Below are 23312 nucleotides of genomic sequence, written 5' to 3'. Positions count from 1 at the left end.
AGTTTTTTCTTTTTTTATTTATTTTAAAATGCATTCCCTCCCCTTCCCCAACCATTTTTTACTTTTTCTCTCCCTGTATTTTCCCTATAGACAAGTATAAGTAAGCTAAGATGTAGGATAAGCTTTAAGGTTTTATTTTAGGTAGTAAGTTTTATTTTTCTCTCCCCTCTTTGCAAATAAGTTCCCTGCTATTGTGATATCGATAGCCACTGTTTTATAAGTGATAATTATTATGTTTGTACTGCTTTTATATTGTGTGATTGCTGTTTTAGGCCTATATATGTAAGGTAGTGTAAGTCATGTCATGTTTCCATTTTGTATGTCAAGCCTCCATCTTGTGTCCTCTGCCCAGGCATCCCCTGTGTTGCAACTGTATGATTCATGTACCCCTCCTATGTAAATTGGTTTCTAGATGAATGAGAATGATTGGGAATGATTAAAATACAATGGTAGCAGGCCTCTACTGAATGGCCTGTAACGACCAGGCCATCACCTCGCGTTGATTCATCGAGGAACCACAGACCTCACCCAGGAACAGAGACAAGAACCCAGCATTTGAAAGACAAAAGACTCTGCAGAACCAGCAACTCTCACCATTACAGACCCCTGAAACTGCACATCCGTGCATGGAGCACACATGCTCAGTACGCCAGGGGCTGACCCTTGCCTGGGCATGCCTCCTGTCACTAGGGTCACACAAGATCTGCCCCTATAAAAAGGGGCAGTGCAGACAGACCCAGTGGGACACCCTCTCCATCTGGACCAGCACCATGCCACACCACCTATCCACCCAGCGGCCCTGCCAGCGACCCCCCTCTGGACAACATCTACTAGACAAGAACCCCTTTCCAGCCTGGATAGGTAGCTATCACCCCCACCCCCTCTTCAACCAAGGACTTGGACTCTGCTTCTCTTCCCTACTTGGACTTCAACCCTTCCACTGAGTCTCTTTCTCCTCCTGCTATTGTAAGTGCTTTTGTTTTTGTGTGTGTGTGTGTGTGTGTGTGTGTGTGTGTGAGAGAATGAGAACCAATAACTTCATGGGGCTGTGTAGTGTGTTGTCTGTGTAATAAAACTGTTATTTGGACCCCTAAGTTGGGTTTTGCTTTACTATGATTTGGCCCTGCTCCAATCTCTGCTCCTCACCCCTCTAACTTCTGTTTCATTTCTCCCTCTCCTGCTTCTGGCTCACTGCCATCTCCAACACCTGTCCTGAGCTCCTCTCTGCCTCCAAACCCCCTGTTTCTTTGCCACTGTCTTATCCCCACTGCCTTTTCCTTTTCTCTTGAGCAACCAGGTTTCTGCCTCAGTTTCTTTCCTGGCTGTCTCCTCCTTGCCACCACTTATCTGCCCCCCCCCAACATCTCAGCTGTCTGCCTCAGTTTCCAGCCCTAGTCTACCTTAAGTAAACCCAAGCCTCAGTTCCTCAGCCAGTTTCTCTGTAGTCCACCGGTTCTAATCCCAGTTCTGGCAACTTTCACTCCCTACACTTTAAGTCTCTGTCTCTCTCACCTGACCCTTCCCACAAGTATCCCCGGTACCCCAAGCACACACGTACACACTGTACCATCCAAGTTAGGAACTTACCTGTGTGTATGTATAGGTGGGTTGTATGTGTGTGAACTGGTGTGTGTGTGTGTGTGTGTATATATATATATATGTATGTGTCATTGTGTGCATGATGTACGAATTAGTGATCTGTGTCTAACTTTTGGGGTGTATAGTGTATGTGCTTAAATTGGTGATAGGTGTGCATGTGCCTAGGCTGGTTTGGATGTGTATGTGCCTGAGCTGGTAGAGTGTGTGTGTGTGTATGCATGCATCTAATTGATTTGTGTGTTTGGATATGTGTAGTTGTGTCACACCCTCCTGTCTAACAGCGCAATATTGAGATCCTGAGAGTTGGGCTGACCCCACAGGGCAACAGGACCATCGTGGCTAGAAGAGGCAATGGTTATTTTGTTCAATTTTCTATTGAACTAACTGTATAGTTGGAAAAGGTATTGGACAAGATTTTGGGTACAAAGTGCTGTTCTTCAGACCTCCAGACCTGCAGAAGAGCACTTTGTGTCCAAAACCTTGTCTAACATCTCTCCCAACTATGCAGTTGGTCCAATAAAACATACCACAGGAAAAAAAAAAACATATTTTTTATGTTCTAAGCATGCCCCCTTATTAAGCATTAGAATATACACATAGTATACATATAGATTTTCATCACAATTTTTATGACATTTTTATAGTAAAAGCAGTAAGGAGCACCAGGAAAGCCAGAGCTCCTAGTATGAGTAGAAATGAACTTCCCTATCATTAGCTAATGGTCAAAGATATAGGTAGGGGAGTAATCCCAATCAACTCATGCTTGGACTTGCTGTGATTCTACAACATTGGAAAATGAGAAGTACTTAATTTTCTTTTGCACAGCCTTTACAGATCTTGTCTTTGCACAGACTTTACAGAGGATCAGGTGCAACACTTATGACCTTTCTCTTATTTCTTAAGCTGTGTATTTTCCTCTTAAAAATCTCCCTTTGCCAGTGCCGCACTTATGTTTTCAGGATATTGGCCCAATTTTACTGTCAGTGATTCCAGCGTCATTTGAGTTTCCTGGATTTATCTCATTTGATATCAATAAATAATTCTTTGCCATTAAAATTAGCCATTATGGTGACCAAACCAAGTAAGCAAAAATTATGGTCTTGCAGAAGGGGATTTTCACAGAACTATGCTTGATTGATGGTCAGTATTTGTAACTGCGTTACCAAAAAGTCATGCTTCCATGCATGTGGATGTGGCTTAACATTTAAAAAATGAGTATTTGTTTGTATTAAAAGGCTGTTTTAACATTACAGCTGTAGGAGTTTCATAACCATCAAAACCATATAATGGTGTACACTGCAGGATAAAGTCTGACAGCACCCATCATCCCTGTGTTTTTATTTCTGTAGGTCTGAAGTCAGCCAGCTTAGTCAGGAGAATGTGTACCTCCATGACAGATTGGAGAAGATGCAGAAAAGGAATGATGAATTGGAGGAACAGTGTATCCAGCATGGGAAAATGCATGAGAGAATGAAAGTGAGGTAGGAAGCTCTTTTAGTCCATCCATATGTGGTATATTTTACTGTACTTGTTATGTTGTATAAATAAAAAAAATGATGTGGAAGTGTTTGAACAGTTCTAGTCTTTATTTTTTTAAGCAACTAACCAAAACTTCACAGGCCATCTTCTGTTTGTGATGTTTTGGCTACGTAATAAGATTATTATCTGTCATTGGAAATCCTACTGTTAAAAGTATTATTTGAGTAGAAGCTATTCATTTTTGTAGGTCAGAAGTACCTGTTATGTCATGATCATGTTTAAACAGTGTTCTTCCAGAAGTAATTCCCTACTAAAAGGCACCAGCTCCCTCAGCTGATCTTTCCATTCTTCATTTATGGGGATTAAAAATGAGGTAGATCATAACCTTTTGGGGCAGAGCTACCTCTTGGTATGAGTAGACACTTTCCCAGCAAAGGGACAACATGTCAGTAATGTAAAATAGGGCTGCCGATATGCAGCTGTTATGTCTGGTGGGATCAGACAGTCCTGAATCAGGGAATTACTTGCCTGCTCTATATGGCCTGCTTCTCTGCTCCTTCTGAGCTTATCCTTGCTGCAGAGGGGTTGAGGATTTGGCAGCTGGCCCCTTGGATTAGGGGAAAGGGCAGAGACTTGCGGCCTGCAACAATAGCCAGGTTGCAAGCTCTGACCTGCACTGGCACAAGATTGCTAACCCCTGGTCATAGACTGTTTAACCACTGGGCACAGTGTCCTCCTATATATTTGTGCAGTGCCTACCACAACAGAGCTGTGAACTCAGTTGGACCTCTGGTCATCACCGTGATGCATATAACAAGTAAGAATATAAAATGTGGACTTTCTGTTAACAGGAGTTGAGAATTGTTATTAGTTGCCTCATTTTGAATGGTAAGATGGATCATAGTCTATAAAATAACAGTTCAGATACTTGGTGTGGGATAAGTAAGGATGAAGGTAGGATGAATTATAAACTAATAGAGGTCAGGGTAGATTTGCACCTTGTAGGGTAATTAAATCAGAGATACGTAAAACTTCATAAGCAGCAGCTTACTAGCATCTGACTATTACTGAAAAACTAGTTCAGTAACTGGGCACATCTACATGTGACACTGTCGCCATAGTGACATGCTCTGGCGACGTAGCATCCATTGGTGTCTGCATGTGACCAGCAGCTACTTCAATGTAGTGACATGCTTCCTCATTATAGCTCACTACTACAGCAAAGTAGCTGCTAAAAATACTATGCCATGAATACGGTGCAGTATGGGAAGTTGCTGCACTATGCTTTAGTATGTCCAAAAGGAAGTACTGTGCCATGCTACTGTGCTGTGCTTTAGTAACAACATCACCATCAGGCAACCTGTAGATGCACCCAGAGTTTCCCAAATTCAGTATTTTTGAATCTATAAATGTGGCTTAGGTTATCATGTGATTGAGTCACAATCTTCTTTAATATCCTACTAAAATCTTCAAAATGGTGAGTATTTGTTTTCTTAATCATTTAATTCCTTATTGAAATTTCAGGTAGTTAAAGGAAAATTACCAGGAGCAGCTCTAAAGTGACAGTAAGGTTGTTTTACATTTTTCACAATGAAGAACTGTAACAGATTAAGTATGAGCTAATATACAAATATAGTACCCAAAGTTGATGAACTTGCCTATGAATTTTTCAGTTCAAGAGCAGTACAAATAGTCAGAAGTCATAAAAGGCCATTATTTCCTGGCATGTGCATTGGGTACTTTGCACAAACCAAAAATACTTAACAAGGTTTTTTTCTATTATTCTAGACTAGGGGTGCTCAAACCCCTGCTGGCATGCCAGATCTGGCCCGCAGAGCCATGCCATCTGACCCATGGGGCTCTCCATGGGTCTGAAAATTTGGCAGTGGGGGAGTGGTGAGAGCAGTCATAGCTCCCTGCTGCCAAATTTCTGAACCTGTAGAGAGTCCCATGGGCCAGATAGACATAGATGGGGCATACTTAGGCCTGATCTGGACGTGCCTGGAGATCATATGATCTTGTAGCACAGCTGAGCAGAGACAATGTGAGGGCCAGAGAGGTATGCAGGGCCCCAGTCCAGCAGCATGGATCCTTAGGAAGCAGCAGAGGGCCCCGGGAGGCAGTGTGGGGCCCCGATCCTATGGCATGGGGCTGAGGGAGACAGCACAGGGCCCCCATCTAATAGTGCTAGATTTAATCATGTTGTGTAGGTCTGAGGGAGTTGGTGAGGAACCCCAGTATGGCAGCCTTGGGCCCTGATCCAGTGGTAGACCAGGAGGTCTGATCTGGCCTACAGATGGGCCCCATCCTACTCACCTAGCCTGCCACATTGAAAGTTTTATCGCCACGGTCCTAGACCTATGCCTGCCTTAGTAGGTTATCTGTTCTCAGAAAGGTCAGTGTTATTTGTTCTCCTTGCTGTGCAGCAATGGAGTTTTCTGTGTACGGTCTTTCTCAGATGCCAGTGATCACACCAGCATGCTATAGAGGATGATTATTTCTCTGTGTAGTGATGCTTCTTTGTATGTGACTACACATAAGACTGAACTTCGTGTACCTATCACATAGATGGCTCACATCTAATTGGTTATCTGATGTAATCCCTAGATTTCTTTAGGCGTTATTGTTTTTCTGGTTTGTTATTTCATTGAATACTACTTGGCTGCTTTTCCATTTATTCATATGCTTGATAGCAGTCCTTCAGCTAGTTTCCAATTCACAGGACACTATTCATGTCAAAATCAATTTGAATTAATTTTGGAAATAACCTTCTTTGTGTCAAATGCTTTTTAAAAACTGAAATGCAATATCTAGTGTGCTTAGCTCCCTCTATCCACTAATTCTATCAGTGTCAGGAGTCTGTGTTCTTCATTATTTCATTCCTCTCTCCATATATATAAAAGTTTCTGTATTTCCAGCACCTAGTCAACAAGGTGCAAGCTCTAACTTGAATATTAAAATAGCTTCAATGTTCATCACCCTTTCCTCCTTTGAATATCACACTTTCTTTTTCCTGCTCCGGTATGTTTCCCCACTTTTCTCTCTGTTTCAGAAATGGTTAGTATGTCAGTTCTTCTTTTGTATGGCATCAGATATCAACTTCCAAATCTGAGCCACTGTCTGATAATACTGCTCAATGCACAGATTCCATTTGCCCTGCCTGGGCATTCGTAAAGATTGCAGCTTTCAATTACGTGCTGTGCTGTTTGTTGGATACTACATTCACGCGGGGGCCTGTCCAAGATGTTCATCTTGTGAAGTGTTGTTTTGAAGCATCTGTATCCAGATCTCAGTCTGTTCAGCTTGACCTACATTTCTCTGTCAAGGTCATGCCCAATGGGGACTTGTTTGGTGCTGGTATAAAACGCTGTAGAAATAGTCCATTGCTGCTTGTAGGGTTGGTTCAGCTTTCCCAATCTCTTCCAGGAGCTTGTGGGCTTCATGTACAAATGGTTTACAACTTTTGAGCCTCTTAAGCCTTCCACCTGTTCACATCTTCAGTTAACAGTTGATGAAGCAGGTGATTTTCATTATCTCTTGCCTCTATTGCCAGTAATGATGTTAGGGTCTGTCTTCTTATATAACTTGGTCTAATGCCTGAGAGTACAGGAAGTACATCTGTGTGCATGTAAGTTGTGCAGCTTGTTATGAGTCCTAGCCCACTGTTAAGTACAGTGTTGATTTTTTTAGTATGACAGTTTCTAGACCATACAGGAGCAAAATATTCTGGGGTATATACCATTGCAAGTACAGTGGTCCTGAGCACTTGGAAGTTGGCACCCCTTGTTCATGCTACCTAAACATCTTAAGGCAGTACTCATGCAGAGACTTTACTTCTGACCTTCTGAATATGATGTTTATAGGTAAAGAAAAAGTTTAATGCAACTTGTAGATAGGTTGGGGTATGCTCATAGGGAAATATGTGGCTACCTACTCTGATATTCAGCATGCTTGTGGCTCAATGATCATCCAGGTGGAAGAGTAAAGCTATGATTTATTGATGCTCAACATTAAGCATCACTTGTGGAAATAGTCAGAGATGAGTTCCATGTCAGTACTCAGTGTCTTTTCCAGTTCTGTCGTGTCTGTTTCTTGGGCTACTATGGCGACATTGTCATCATACATGTATCACTTAGGTGTTACATGAAGCAAGTCTGAGATGTATACATTGAAAAGTATTGGTGCTAGCACTGACACTTGGGGGGATTCCATTCTTTGGAGCTCATACTCTGCCTTTTTCTCCTTGTCTGGTACTGAGTTTGAATGATCTGCTGGAGATCATGTTCATGATAAAGGTGCATGGCTTATAGTCAGGTATCAGTTGGACTTTCAAGTATGTCAATATCTTACTACAGGTGAGAAATGTTTTATGAAAATGTTTCATGTAATGAAATGTGGTACTTGCGTAAAGGAAAAACATGTTTTCAGGTACTTGTAACTACTCGGGTTTTGTTATGGGAAAACAAAGGACAGTAACAATAACTGTTTAAAGCAAAGAGTCTTTTTCCAGTTGCGTGAAGTGTTAGATAGAGCAAAATCTTACTAACTGATGCATCAATTTCTTTTGAAGAAACAGCTTTTCTGCAAGGAAAATGTTTGTATCAGTGAAAACCGACCAAATTATATTTTCCCTTTTGGTCTATTCCTTTTCTATGTAAAATATGCTGTTCATAAATTTCTGTTCTGATTATATAGATTTTTTTTAAGGACAAGAACTTTATATTTAAATTACAATTATTAAAGTTGTTTCTTTCAATGTCATGGAAATATTCATCACTTTCACTGTTTATATGCTCAGTGAAATATGGCAGTAAAAGAAAGTAGATGTCCAACTGCCAGAGAGATGGTTGACACCTGCTATTGAAATGTAATTGAGCTGAGAAATTTACAGTTTGTGGGGGCAAAAGACCAACATTAAGATTCTCTCTACAGCTAAATGGGATGTTCTATTATTATTATTATTATTATGTAGCAATGCACGATGACCTCCTTGTCTTGTCCTTCATCCCTGTATTTACCTGTCTTACTTTTACATTGGTTTTTGTTAACTTTTTCTTGCCATATACTTCTAATTTTAGATGTGGATTCTCGTGGTTGAGTTAATGAATTCAAAAGCATTCTCCAACATGCAGCATTTGAATCACATGGCAGTGTTACTGCTGTATTGCTGCAGATGTGCCGGTCAACTTGGTAGATGTCACAATTCAGAACCTTGAAAAAATGACAGATGTATTATCGCACTTTCATTCTTCATAAGTTTGCAAATTTTAAATGTAATGGTATATTAGTAAATTATTCACTTTTCCAGTCTGCAGAAAGCATCCCTTAATAGTAGGTAAGATATATCTAACCAACAGGAAAGTACAAAATTATTGCATTGCCATTTACGAAGAGAGGGAGCGATTAGAGCTGGGGTGTCAAACACTGCTGGTTCACCTGAGTGAAGGCTACCGTACTCTACAAAAAGTTCTTCCTCTTTGTCATGAGGGAGAGCTGGGCTTCCAAGTCCGATCTCTTTCACTATACAGATTCTGCTACCACGTGTGAGGGGAAGTATCTTTCTCCGTTTTCATGGTGAGACATGCTAATTAGTAATTAATTTGTAGTCTTACTATTGTGGGCCAGCGTTTTATCAGATCATTTAAGCTTTAGTAGATTTTGAGTAACTGAGGTACATATAGCAGTGGTAAGCTATCACTTGACTTTTCTAAGTATGCTATTCCTCCTTCACATTAGAGTGAATTATGTTAACATAGGGCTTTGAGCATAATTCATCCCTTCAAACAGCATCAACTCTCTGTACTTTGCTCTTGCAGAACAGCCACTCCTCAAGGAAGGAGCCCTTTGCTGAGTGTATCTGGTTCCTTTCCCCAACTTTGCTCCCACGTATTTCTTTATAGAGACCTTACCGATGTGGGGAAATATTGCTAATGGGTCTGGAGTTATGTCTATCTGAAGAATGGCATTATTTCTCTTAGACCTTTTCAGACTCAACCTTTCTCAGTTCTCAACCTTTTCAAACTCAAGGCATCCCTCAGTAACTTTTGTGAATTGAGTGGCACATGAGCAGATAGGTGAGGTATGACCAGATAAGTGGATATTGCAGACTCACGTTATCCCTGCTTGGCCCCTGTACAAGTAGGTAAGCACTGTAAGATATAAATTAGTTTTTGAAATGGGTTGCCACTCAATTCACAAAAGTTATGGAGGGATGCCTTGTGATACCCTTCAAAGGTTCTCATGGCACCCTAGTTGAGAATTACTTAGACACTTCCCTTCTTTGCATGGGCTTCTTTCCTTTTCACTAGGCAATGAGAAAGCACATAGAGAACATATTTTATGAATTGTGTAGAAGTTTTCAGCATTTGTTATTGTAAATAAATTACAGATTCACTGGCTTTTTATTATACTGAATTTGGGGCTTTGGATGTTCTTCATAATTCTAGTTCTGACAATCAGCGTTTGCATTTTTTTGCTCTGTATGTGCCCAAAGAGATGTATGAGCTGTGGTACCATAATTATAACATTCATAATTATATAATATAAATATACATTTGTATAAAGTATTAAATATATCATTTTTTACACCTTATAGCAGCCATATTTCTGATAGTTGTTTTATTTATTTATTTTTAAAGCCCACAGGATTGGCAATTTCGGGCAGATGTGTGTCTATTCCTTAGGCATCAGTGGTTGTAAGTTAACTATAAAAATGTTATAACCATCTGTGTAACAAGACGGCAGAGATCTGCTCTTGCCTGTTACTATAAATAAGGAAGAGATTTGTTTGACTTCATAGACATAGGATTTATAAAGACTATATGTGTCAAATCATAACTATGTGCCATGCTGCTGGGATGCGTCTGCAGCCAACTACCTGGGGTGGTGTTCCCTTCAGACTTTCTTGTGAGGCACAGCAACTGTGCAGAAATATCTGTATAGCGCAATATGTGATGAATTATGTGTGTATTCTACCTGCGGGGAAATGCCTGATTTTCATAGATAATCTTATCTGCAAGAGCAGAGGTAAAATGGACTTGTGAAATGGGCCACTTGCAGCTAAAAAAAATACAATAAAATCAGTGTCAAATTAAGTCTTGCAGCTTCCCACCATCCTGCAAAAGCTATGCATCATTTTTCCTTTTGAATTGGCTTGTTTCTAAAGGATATGTATATAAGGGAAGAGTATAAATTTCATTTTACTATTGCATGTTTTAACAGTAATTGGACTGTTAAACACTAGGACTGCCACCTCCCTACTAAAAAACATTTGAATTTCAGTGACTTTCTTTGGCAAGACTCCAGTAAAACAGTCGATTAAAATATTTTTTTCATGATAATTGACCCAATCAATTTACATTAAAAAGCCTACAATTTTATATACAGCTTACATTCTACAAGAAATACTTATCTGTGGGCAATAAGGTAGCAATAGCCAATTCTGGCCGCTTTTAAAACATGATTTTCCTTCCTACTTTCAGTATATTTATTTCCTCAACCTTACTATTCATAGGTTTGTATAAGTGAAGATAGCTGATTTGTACTGAATAGGATCAAAAGTACAGAAAACTGCTTTACATTTTAAAATGTATTCATTTCAATAGTGAAAGCAAACAGACAACTCTATGCCTGTCTAACATGTCTAGTACTAAAGTTGCCTCAACCTATATAAATATGTATGTTATGGATTGTTTCATTTTTGTAGAAGAGGTTTTTTCAAAGCGCTGCTATCCATACTTGGATATTGATGGATGGCTTCATTGCAACTGGATTGCTACAGCAGTTGGATGTTATTTTTGTAGCTTTTCATTCAAGGAGTTTCTGTTTTTGAAAAGCTTTGTATCACTGCATTGCAGTGCAGTCAAACGAGACTTGCAGCTGTGTCCAGAATTTGAGGTAGTCTCCATTACTTACTTATAGTGTCATTTACATAGGTTTACATTGTGGGTTGGGAAATGCAGCACTCTGGATAAACACTATTAGGAAATAATGAAAGGATGAAGTATGTACATATATATAAAACAAATCCTGTTAGATTCTGAGAATGTATTTGGCTTCTGCTTAATGTGTTTGTCTGTTTGCACACAGTACACATGGTCTGGAATAGAAACTGGATGTTTAAAATCTCTCCCTCCTCCTTGCTGTCCAGCTCACTATTTGTCTATTTACTGTTTCTTTATTTATCTTGTGTTTCCATTTTAAATATTTATCATTTATATAAGATAACACACTGATACATTCCCCACAGAATTGTTTTAAGAGGTTTAACTTCTAATACTTGAGCAGAAGATAAATAAAATAAAAATAGTCTGTGGTTACAAAACCTAAACCATGTAAAATAAGCAAGTGTAATAGCATAGTCAGAAAATGTTTCATAATGCTATGTAAACTCAGTCCCTGCCACCCTTGGCAGGACAGTGGCAAATGGTTGGAGGAAAAGTATTCGATACGGTTTCCAGTTTTTGTTTTCCACTTAGTTTTCAGATGGATATTCATTGTATTTAACACAAACATAATACTGGAAGGGATCTCTTGGATCATCAAATCCAGTTCACTGTAGCTGCAAGAACTACATTGTATTATCTGTTTCATAAATTTATTGATTTCCATCTTAAGAGTAATCTTTTTCCCCGCACTACTACATTTGGAAAGTTCTTCTAGTACTTCACTGCTCTAGTGGTTAGACACTTTTTCCTAATTTCAAACCAAAATCTATTTATTTCATTTATCAATTTATATTTAATCAAATGGAATACACCAACTGAATGACAGAACAAGCTATAAAAAACATATAAACAATGGCACTGAGGAATAAGTTTAGAGTGACAGTTTTCATTTTGATATCCATTGCAAAGCATTGTCAGTAGCCTGATGCAGATCTTCAGTACAGCCAATAAAATGATAAATATGACACTCCATGATGTGTGCTATGGTTTGGATTTTGTCACACTCACACTTGGGGTTTTTAATAAAATTCCATTTATGTAGTAGGTAGTTGCATCTATTTTGTCCAGTATGAGCCCTGCTCACTGTTGCCCAGCTGTGCCTTGGTAAAGCAAAGCCAGGGGGTTTAGACGTGGGGTTCGTGATGAGAAATTTCTTAATGATGTCAATTGTGTTCCATTGCTGGATCCATTCTTCCTTGATGTCAAAGTTTACATCATTCCACTCTTTTTCCACACTCTAAAAGGGCCTTCTCTGCTTAAGCCGTGGCCCAAGGGGGGTTGTTGCATTTCTCGAGAATTGGTAGCGTATTGAATGTGAGCAGGTTTTTGTAGACTCCTAAAGTTAGCCTGTTTACATCGTAGGTCAGGAGGAGGGATATCCAATAGAACAGAGCCAGGGAACAGGAGTGGATTTGCAAGTACCTGGTCTCATGGTTTCCTTCAGTTGAGAGTCAGTCAGGCTGGTGTGGGCGCTCCTGCTCCAAAACAGGGCACAGTGCTCAGCCACTGAATAAACGAGGGCCAGCACCAATGTTCTGAAAGCTTCCCCAACTCAGACCAGCCAGTTTTAAGATCATGTTGTTATGTGTGGCAAGTTTGTTCTTAGTTATTTGTAGATGATGTTTCTGGTGAGGCTACAGTCAAGGTGTACTTCTAAATATTTGGGGTTGAGTTTCTAGTTGACTGGTTCTATTCATAATTCCCATTTTTTCTGTTGTCAGCATTGTCTTTTAGCTTAAACAGCCCATCTCTTTCCCTTATCAGTGTATTTATAGATTATTAAACTTGGGTGAGCAGAATAGTGCAAAGTATTCTTGATAAGGTCATACATGAGGGTCTTATGCAATGGCACTCTACTTCCTTATCTCTGCTGGAAATATCTTGACTGATACATTCTTGGATAGCATTTACCTTTTTCATGGCTGTATCCTATTGACAGCTCATTGTTATCCTTTGGTTCTCAAGTGCACCTAGGTTGTTGTCTTCCTCAGTGGTCTCTAATTACAGAATCTCCAGCTTACAGCAGAAGTTCTTGGTTTTAGCCTTGAGTTCGATGACTTCACATTTTCTAGTACTGAATTTCATCCCATTTCCTTCACTCCATTCCTAAGGATCGTCCATTTATTTCTTTATGATGTCCGAATCCTTCTCTGTATTGACAGTGCTTACTAACTTTGTGTCATCAGCAGATTTTATCAGCGTACGCTTACTTTTTGAGTCCAATGTTAGTAACAGGAACATTTAAACAAGATCAGTACCAAGTCAGAACTTTGAAGAACTCTATCTCCCTCCATTCGGGATTTCCCTTTTCTGCACTATCCATTGCCAGCTCCCATTTAGACTCATAGGAAAATAAAGCTGGAGGTTACTTTATGGCGTAATTTAGTCTAACTCCCTGTTCAAAGCAGGAATAAACCTGATCTAAACTACCTCATTCAAGTGTTTGTCTAACCTGCTTTTAGAAGCTTCCAATGATAGAGATTCTACAGCTTCTATAAGTTAGCAAATCTTTTACTAATGGCTGAATTAATAATTGCCTATGTATGAAATGCTTTACCAGCATTCAAATATAACATGTCCTTTATCTCAAAAATCAGTTAAATTATCAAAGAAAGATGTTAGGTTAGACTTGCACCACTAACATTGGGAAACCTGTGTTGCATTTAATCCAATCTTCCAGTTACTTCCTTTGTTCTAAAGCACTGGTACTCAACCTTGTAGCCCCACAGAGTTATAGAGCCAGTCTGCTGGCCAGATCATGCAAGTGGAGTCAGTCTGCAGGCTGGATCAGAGTGCTGGATCCAACCATGAGCAAGGGATGATCCTGTATGTGCCAGAGCAACCCCGCATGCTCCAGATCTGGCCATGAAGTGACCCCATACGTACTGGCTGGTCTATGCACTGATGTGACCTGCACATATGACTGTCTCATGTGGTCTGTGGGGCTCCCCATGGATCTAGAGATTTAACAGCAGGGGAGCAGTAGCAGAATTAATTGCATTGTTCCCCTTCTGCCGAATTTTCAGACCAATGGGGAGTCCCAGGGGCCAGATGAGACAGCCCTGCAAGGTAAATTTGTCCTGTGAGCCAGAGGTTGAGTCACCACTTTTCTAAAGCCTTGCCTTGCGTACTAGGAAGTCAGGCTAACAGGCCTGTAGATGCCCAGATCACCTTCCTCTCAATAGATGACTGTCTTTACTTCTGCACCTTTGAGGGTATCTGTTTTGAGGCCTATATTTCTAGGATTTCACTGGCAAATAACTTCATTTGGGCTATAAAGCACACTAGGAAGCCTTCATTAATAGTACGGTGATGTTTAATACCAGAGAGAGGTGCACACAGAGCTCCATAATGAAATCCCATTTAGTTCTGTTATCAAGACAACTCCCAAGAGCGTATATCTGTTTTAATCTTGGCAGCAAGTTGCTTGTGGTGAAGAGATTGGGACCTTCTGTCCCATAGAGTGTTCCAAGTAGATTAACAAAAAAACTATGAGCCACCAACTGAAAAAAAACCCAACTCAAATTGGCTCATTTCTGTCCCAACCATGTCAACATCCTTTAATCACTAGGATCTGTTCTTGGAGCCACTCTTATTTTGCCAGGTGTTCAACTGGATGCCTAAAATGGCTGACTTGATATACCTCGGCATCTATTTTTTCCCCATACATGGGAAAGATCCCAAGCTACTGATCCAAGAAGTGGATCAAAATACTCGTATTGTAGCAGGCTCACTGAAGTAAAATGATCCAAGTATTAGCAAGCAATAACAAGAAAACTGACATGTTGTATATCACTTCAGGCATCTGCTAAAGATATGCAAAGCAATACAGAAAATGGAGCAACTCATGTATATAGCCTTTTCAATACAGATTCATCTCTGAAAGGCAAATCTCTGTCCTCCCGCTTGAAATGCACACAATTTAACACTTTTGAGCAAATCCTGATAATTTAGCCTAGCTAAAAATTTGAGCATTTAAATCCCTGCCTAATTATATTCACCTCATTTTCTTCCTTCCATATTGTGTTGCATCTGTGTGTTTAAAGTTCAGTTTTCTGTGCTGTATCCCTGTGATATTTCAGGACATAAAATAGGATGTTTCCAAATACCAACCAGAGACCGATACTATGCAGCAGTTCAGCAGCAAATACCTACTTTGGGTATTCAACAATAATTGGGATCTGTATATTGGCCTTAAGTGAACTCACACTAGTAGTAAAATCTAACTACCAACCCATTTGGCAAACTACTATAAGCGGTAGCAAATTTGCTTCTGAGTTTGATCTTTGGATATACCTCTCTCAGAGATTTTAGACTAAAGCTGTTTAAAGTCTGCTATTTTCATATTGCAGAGAACTTAAAATGAGCACAGATGAGTATTGCTTAAAGCAGCCTTGCAAACCTGTCATCAAAATTTACCAGCTCCAGCACAAAATCTGCACACTCATCTTTTACAAAGGTGATCAAATCTAATTATGATTTATTTTCCCAACATCAAAAGGAATTAAAATTTAGTAAGGCTGTGGGGTGGTCTGTCTTTCCCATGAGAACCATGGGATTTCGATTGTTTTTACTGAAACTTGTCCTGTTCCTAATGAAGTCCATATACCTCTAGATGTTCTTATTATCTATACAAATATATAATCCTTGTCTGAATCCTATTGAGAATTTGGCTTCAATTATGCCCTGTGTCCATGAGTTCCACATCTAAGAGGTGGCAGCAGAAGCAGCAATCCCCCCATTCCAGGATGGTCTATACCACAGCTCATTGGTGGGTCTTGAGATGACGAAAGAGGTGTATCTTGTAAAAAAATATAAAAAATAAAATCTTTTTATTATTGTAAATCTTTAAAGATTATACTTTAATGCATTTCAATATAAATGAGCATCTTGTTGTATTGAGCCAGTAGACTTATGTTAGCATACATACTATTAAATTATCAATTGATTTTGATAATTTTCTCTCTCTGTGTTTTTTGTTCTCTTCTTTAATACAATATTTACTCAAATATAAGATGAGATTTTTTCCCCAATCATCATGGAGGAGGAGTGAGGGAAAGCTCCTCCTCTTACATTTGTATATAAGGAAACGTCATTAAATACATTGTCTATCATTAACCTGTTGCAAAAAACAGCATGTGCTCAGTAATGGAAACCAACTATCAAGTTGATTAAATGCAGCCATCGCTGAGCATGACTGTAAAACACATGGCCCATATTTGGCAAACAAGCTGACAGGAACCTTTCGCAAAGATAGGTGTAATACAGCCAGTCTGAATAAGATGTATGTAACTGCTCATTGGGTGCAGTCCCCCTCAGCACGGACTCTTTTTGAAGTCACGGTGAGTTGCTACATTGAATACATTTTGACTTCCTCTTCATCCCCACAGCCAAGCTGTGTCTTTCTTTTTCAGATCCAGATCAGGGACAGAAGTTACAGATAAACTAGTTTAAGTGATTAGAAACTGGTTTAAACCTGTAATGAATCAGAAGCTCAGTGCACATAAACCAGTTTCAAAGCTAAATCTGGTTGAATGTATCAGACTTAACTGATTTGGGTCAATCCAGTTTTTGAAATTTCTGTCCCAGACCCCTTCCTAGCTCAAGTTAAATCAGAGTCCACCCCAGCATCCCAACATGTTTTACAGCCCTGGGCTGGGCTGGGCTGGGCTATGCTGTGCTGTGCTGTCTGCTCCAGAGCAGAGCTGGCCCCACCCCTCTGCTTCCTAGCTGGAGCAATGAGGGCTGCTTGATAGGGTTGTGGAGAGGGTAAGCCCAGTCTGCAGGGGGAGGGGGGAATGCCCCCCACCCTATCACACCCCAGCTGGGGTCTGGGGCCAGGGAAGGGGGTTAAATACCCCTTCCCCTGCTCACACTTAATGCTGACTGTGACTGGACTACAAATCCCAGAGGCACCTAGAAGCAGGAAATGGAAGTGTTAAGCAACCTTGCGGAGTCCTGCTGCTATGATTCTGGATTACAAATCCTAGAGACCTTGGGGGCAGCAGGAAGAGCAAGTGAACATATAGCTCATGCTGGCTGCATGCCAGAGAGCCATGCTCCAGCGCCCCCGGGCTTCTGGCCTGAGTCACTGCAGGCATATGTTTGCATTTCCTGAATTAAAGGTATATGTCTTTTCACTTCTGTTTCAATTTAATTTCTGCAGTTTAGACTAAACTCCAAAGACTGAATCAATTCTGCCTTGGGCTTTTTGACTCCCTGTACTTAGCCTAAATGTCTGGTGAACATCACCAAACAGTTCACTCAAAATCCTTCTCTTGCCTTCTCTCTCAGCCTGTCGCATATGATTAGTGTGGCCTTGACCTCCATAAGGTAGAGCTAGACCAGGTTGTCCTGCGCCTCATCTGCATATACATTTTTGGAGCATGCCAGGGCTTGGCAAGAACACCTGGTTGTAGTCATAGGGAGGTGGATAATTAACACATGGGTCCATTGTGGGGGATATCTGGAGTGCACAAACATAGTGAACAGTGTTGAGCTGTGGGGTCACCATGGCTTGAAATGCTGTTTACTCTTCTGGGGGTCAGCCCAATGAACTATAAAGTAATCATGAGCCTTTTGGTTTTGGGTTGATATCATGCACAGTTGGTACTATAAGTAGGTGCAAAAGTGCTGCTTAAAAATATGTTTATAGAGTACCTGTGCTAAAATTTAGAGTGATTTCAAAAAAAGGTAAATTTCTCAATTCTGGATGAACCAGATTACTACAAGTATGTTTATTTCAAAGTCAGTGTTTTCAAATTTGCCCCTTACTTCCATATGCTCAGGGAATGTGGGGTCTCACAGTAAGTGGAGGTAGGGAGAGGGAGGAGGAGGGTCTTCAGGGAGAAGAAGGTGTTGGTGGAGGGCAAAAGGCAAGGGGGGCACCTGCCCACCCCCCAAATCTATTTTCCTTGTTCTAGCAACAGGAGGGAGACAAATTCAAGGCAGACCTCGAATAGTTAGATTCTATACCTGGAAGATTGTAATAAATAAATAAATACACACACACACACACACACTTTCCATATATATATATATATATATATACACACACACACACACACACACACTTTCCATATATAGAGTCTAATTATTGGGGGGTTGCCTTTATATTCAAGTAAATATGGTATTAAACCATCCTATTCTTTTTTGATCTTATTTAATATATTTTTCCATAGTTCTAATAATTTTCATTACTCACTTCTGTATGTCCTCTACAGAGAGAGGTATCCATCTTAAAAATCAAAATAGCAATAAAATATGAATATAAACTGCATGCATGTTGGCAAGGCTTTGAAAACCATACAGTAGCCTAGCCTGAGGAGATGACAGTGTAAAGGTGTGATCTGTCAGTCACTAGTCAGAGTAGTTGCACTGAAATAAAGATTTTTAGGAGTGGGCCCAAGAGGGCAAATCATGAGAGCTGCTTAGCAACTATAACTCTTCTGTGCATTGGGTGAGAGTATGGTAGGTATTCATGACTTGGTTCTAAATTAAGATGGAGGTTGTGAGAGATGGCTAATGTGGAAGGAATGGGAAGGGGGTGATCTAAATTTGTTCTTAATTTCCTTTTTTGGAAAAAAATTGTGAAATAAGCATGTTGGTTTGGGAAAGGAAATTAATTTTCAAAAATATATTGGCTGCCTGTAGACATGCTGGTTCACTTCTAATTAGAATGCATCAAAGCAGACTTGATTAATAGAGTCTTCTCCACATTCTAATTGGAAGGCTCCAGCATTGCCTCACTGTCACGCGTGTTAATCTCCTTCAGGTTTTAAAATGATTGTGGAGGTGCTTTAACTAAAGCTTGTCGAACTAGTTAAAGTGCCCCCATGGCCATTTAAAAATGTGGGGGGCTTAATGTGCATGATGGTGTGAGCTGTTTTAATTAGAGCAGCTGTTGGGAACCACTCTAATTAAAATGGCCTCTCCTCACCATCCCTGAGCACGTGTATATGCACCTATTAGTTTTAAACCTGGTGGCCAGATTCTGATGTCAGTTATAGCTTTGCTGGTACACTTCTAGCTAGCCAATCAATGAATCTCTTCAATTCAATGGATGTCAGGGTGCTAGAGGCTTCAGGATTAGGGCCTAGCTCCAGACTTGATCCCCATAATTGTGTGGCTTACAACATAGCACCATCATATTAATGGCTGTCATTTTTAAAGATTGTTATTTCCAGTGACCACAAATAACCAGCTTTTGATGTGCTACATCTGTCTCTGCTTCTGTGAGCTGGCATAACTCTGTTAATGGTAAGTCCTGCAGTGGTGCACTCCTGCATGCACTTGGTCTTTAAGTTTCAGATTTCTTGAGTCACCCATATACAAAAGTAGTCTTCTGCTTTTTCAAATAATGGCTTTTTTTCCTTGTTTGTATAACTATAACAGTTGAACCCATTTTCCTCAAAATTTCAGGAATATATACTTTTTTAAACTTTAGCTTTAGATTCAAAACAGCCATGAACACCTGCAGAGGATGAATATTTAAAGCACATGAGCTTAATAAACCTGGTAACCTTAATTCTTGCTGCCACAAAAGCTCTTGTTATTTGCTTTACAATGTCCTATATGTGTTGGGTAATGACACAAAAATGTGTGCCTCCTATAAATAATGATTCCAGCTGAGGGTCTTTTTTTAACATAATGCACAAACAAGCTGAAATGAGATGTGTGTCATTGGGAAATAGCTTTAAAAGGCTGGACACAAGTTTGAATTTTCTCAGTGGCTCCCCTTAATGTTATCCTGTGTCAATAAAATCCGCAGGAATATGTCTACCATGTCGTCCTTTTAAAATATCCATTTTTAATAGCAACGAGACACTCCAGGCAGTGCATTTCTAAGGGATTATTGCATTTCTCAGGTGGCTGAAGCCACTCACCCTTCAGCCTTGTGCCTTACAATGCACCCGAGGTGAGCAATAACCCCCAGCAAGGCGCTGCCTGTCTTATCTTATTGCTTAATTATTATACCTATTTAATGCTACTTAGAACATTGTCAGCTGTTGAGAAAAGGTAATTATCACTAGTCAAATGAAAAACACTTTTTTGGCTGCCTTACGGATACACATTTTACTGGTACCTTGATACATAATGAAGCCTGATAGCAAAACTTTTGCTTGTCTCTTCTTCAAGCCACAGCTGTTTCCCTGCTAAATTCATCCCATCTGTCTCCCCTTCCGTAAGGCTGTAGGCAGTATAGCATAAGTACAGAAGCAGTTCAGTGCTATTTTGGATAAACATAGCTGAAATTTGAATCTTTGCCATTTGCAATGCACACATTTTGTTTTACTGCTGTAAAGAGAACTGTCAAAATAAAAACTACATGGATAATTTACTGAAATACAGTCAAATAAAAGGATGATCAAAGGGGAAAAATGAAAATATATGTGTAGGGTCAGTCTTGATATCTGAGTAATATAATCATTGACCTTTTGACATGGATGGCTTTAAAGCTATTGGCAATGAGCACTCAGAGCACTTTGAATTAAAGTGTAGCACAGAGAAGTTCATATCCCAGTGCCAAAAGGTTAACAGTAACATGTACCCATTTGTAATAGTGCCACATGTGGTAGCTGACAGGCTATCAAATTTGACTCACTTTTTTTCTACGTGCATATATCATTTATTGCATCAGTTAATAAGTCTTCCTGTAGTTTAGTACTTAGGATCAGTATTTCAATATGTTTCATTCCCAGTAGAAATGGGAGGCACCGTAACTGCTTTTGCCAGGAAGGTTAACCATCTCCACCTACCTAGTGTATTAGTTGACATGGTAAAATATATGTTCTTGCTTTCTATTGTATATGAAGGAATGTTTCTAAACTGGATGGCGCTAAACTTTGTGTCTGAAATGTGCAGACTTCCTAGAACCAGAGATTCAAATCCCCAGAGGGTCTACTCAGCACGTTATCACTGCACTTTAGATAAGTTTAGTACTTGATAGTACAAGAGGACCATAAAAATAACGACCTGTCTGTTCTGTGTGGGCATTAAAGATTCCCTGGTACTTCTTGCAAGAATTGGAATTTGGCACTATATCTTCACTACAGTTTCCCCTCTACATTGTTGCATTGTATGCTGCCCATCTCAAATGTGGCTCTACTGATTGTGAGACTAGGTGTTAATGTAGTAAAGTACTTCTGAATCTTTTGGGAGGAAAGCTGATGAAAACCTGAAGAGCTTTTCTGTAGTTAATTTCTATGTGAATGTGAGGTGTCCTATGGCCAATCCCACATTTTGTAAATGTAGCATCTTAGACTGAGAATTAATTCTTCTAAAACCGCAATTTGTTTTTAAAAAATAGAAATGGATCAAACTATATTTTACTTGACCTAGAAAATGTTCTCCTTGCAAATAAAGCAAAACCAAAGTCAGTCAACTTGAGGGAACAGTACAAACTGACCCTAATATAAAATTCATCTAAGTGTTAAAGGTGGCTAAAATACTTTAGAAAAATATTGAGGTGATTTACCACTAGTAACTACAGTTACTGATCATTCCATAGTATGTAGCAGGTCCCAAAAGGCCAAAATTTCTACAATCTAAGATTAGTTTAATCAGCACAGAAAGAAAGGCGTGATCCTATTCCATCTCTGTCTTAAGTGGTACTTATGCAACTTTTAGGACTCTCTCACTATACCTGAGCCTATTCCACCTCCAAAAGTGGTCACAAAAATGTTAAGATGTTTGGATTCATTATGTGCATCCAGTTCTGGGGCAGAGGGTCGGACTCGATCTACTGAGGTCCCTTCTGACCCTAATATCTATAAATCTGTAAAAAGATTCCTAGACCACTGGGCTGCTGCTCATGCTTAGAAACAAGCTAGAACAGCCACTTAAGTGGCTGACTCCCACATGAGCTCTATTGCAGTTCATTTCAGTCTAGAAAGAGCATAATAAACTCCACATAAGCCTCTGATCCTCTTAGAGGGGAAAAAAGCACATAATGTAACTGCCTGAAGCTGAGTTTATCCTATTCAGGTTGGCTTATGGAGCAGAAAGGAATGCAAGAGCCATTGGCCCAGAAGTGCAGCCTGCAAGATGGAGACCATATCCTAGTGAGGAAGCCTCTCTGCTGAAAGAGAGGAAGCCCTGGGTTCTCCTGCCCTCTCATAGCGCTTATGCACTTTTAATTAAAGAGTAACTGGATAAAATGCATAAATGACAGTGGGAACAGGAGCCAGCCTCCTTCCCAGGAGAGTCCCACCCTCACCACAGAGTGACACTCCACCTTGCTTGCATTTCATTAGGCCCCATGAATTTTTCACTTTTGTTTGTGTAAAGTACACAGTAGGAGCTCTTCTCAGTACTTCTGGCAGTATACTGCAGCACGCTCACAAAATACTACTAACTGCCGTAAAATGCAGCATGTGGGATCAGTATTGTAGAATACTGTAAGTATCTTTTTCTTTTAGTAAGCGTTGGGATAAAATTTACACAGTTGGGCTATACATTTGAAATATTTACAGTTGTGATCTATAGCGTAGATACAGATGTGGATTGTTTTTATCCAAGAGGCTGAATTTCAGTTTAGTTGCTAAAACTAAGCTGTGTGCTACTAACAGAAACAGCGACCACATTAGGACTACAGCCCTAATGTTTGGCTTGAAGGAACACAGGACTCTAGCATTTGAGTCAAAGGCAATTTAACCTCTCCAGGCCAGCAATAGTAGCAAGCTCCCTATCCTTTCTGTGGGCCAGTCGGTTGTGACCACTATCACGGGTGTAGGGGCAGTACATGAGGAACTTCAGATAGCAGAACCCTGTGAGGTTTTCAGTTTTGAAGGCCTTGTAGGTCTAAGTAGAACGCTTACATTGGAAGCCTCTGTCCAACTTGACTTACTTTTTTCTTCATGTTACCTCTCTGAAGTGTTTAAATGAAGTTGGTATGCTCTGGTAAATTATGGGAATTATAGCCAGCTTCTGCACAATCATTCAGATGAAGGATACTGCAGGTTGGAACTAGATAAAGATTAAAAAAGCAGGGAGAAGGTTGTACAACGCAGTATCCAGAGCTCAAAGGTACATCCACAAGTATATGTTTTTATCAACTTCAACTCAAAGGGTTGTTGTAGGCTTCCCTGGAAAACTATAAGGCCCATTATACTGCAATACAGAACCAAGGGCTAGGACCTTCTTGTATTAAAAAAAATACCAAGGCCAAACTGTTTAAGTCCTACAAGACTAGGACCTATCTTTTAGAAACAGTATACATTGGCTTGATTAGGTGTATTTTTGAGACCACAGTTTAAAACATTTTCAGTAAAAGGAAAATACTCAATG

The 23312-nt window shown here is 39.9% G+C and overlaps 1 protein-coding gene across 1 annotated transcript in view; it reads left to right on the top strand.

The window, feature by feature from the left end:
- The window catches only part of SDCCAG8 (serologically defined colon cancer antigen 8), a 141185-nt gene that overhangs the window by 78805 nt on the left and 39068 nt on the right, over nt 1–23312 (top strand). Inside the window, exon 18 of the mRNA XM_006022873.3 lies at nt 2949–3080. Coding sequence (XP_006022935.1) covers nt 2949–3080 — 132 coding nt within the window. The remainder of the gene's footprint in view (nt 1–2948; nt 3081–23312) is intronic.

Source organism: Alligator sinensis, unplaced genomic scaffold, assembly GCF_000455745.1.
Source record: "Alligator sinensis unplaced genomic scaffold, ASM45574v1 scaffold534_1, whole genome shotgun sequence".
In the NCBI taxonomy this organism is placed as follows: domain Eukaryota; kingdom Metazoa; phylum Chordata; order Crocodylia; family Alligatoridae; genus Alligator; species Alligator sinensis.
Note: the sequence above shows the minus strand (reverse complement) of the source record. Positions and strands in the feature narration are given on the sequence as shown.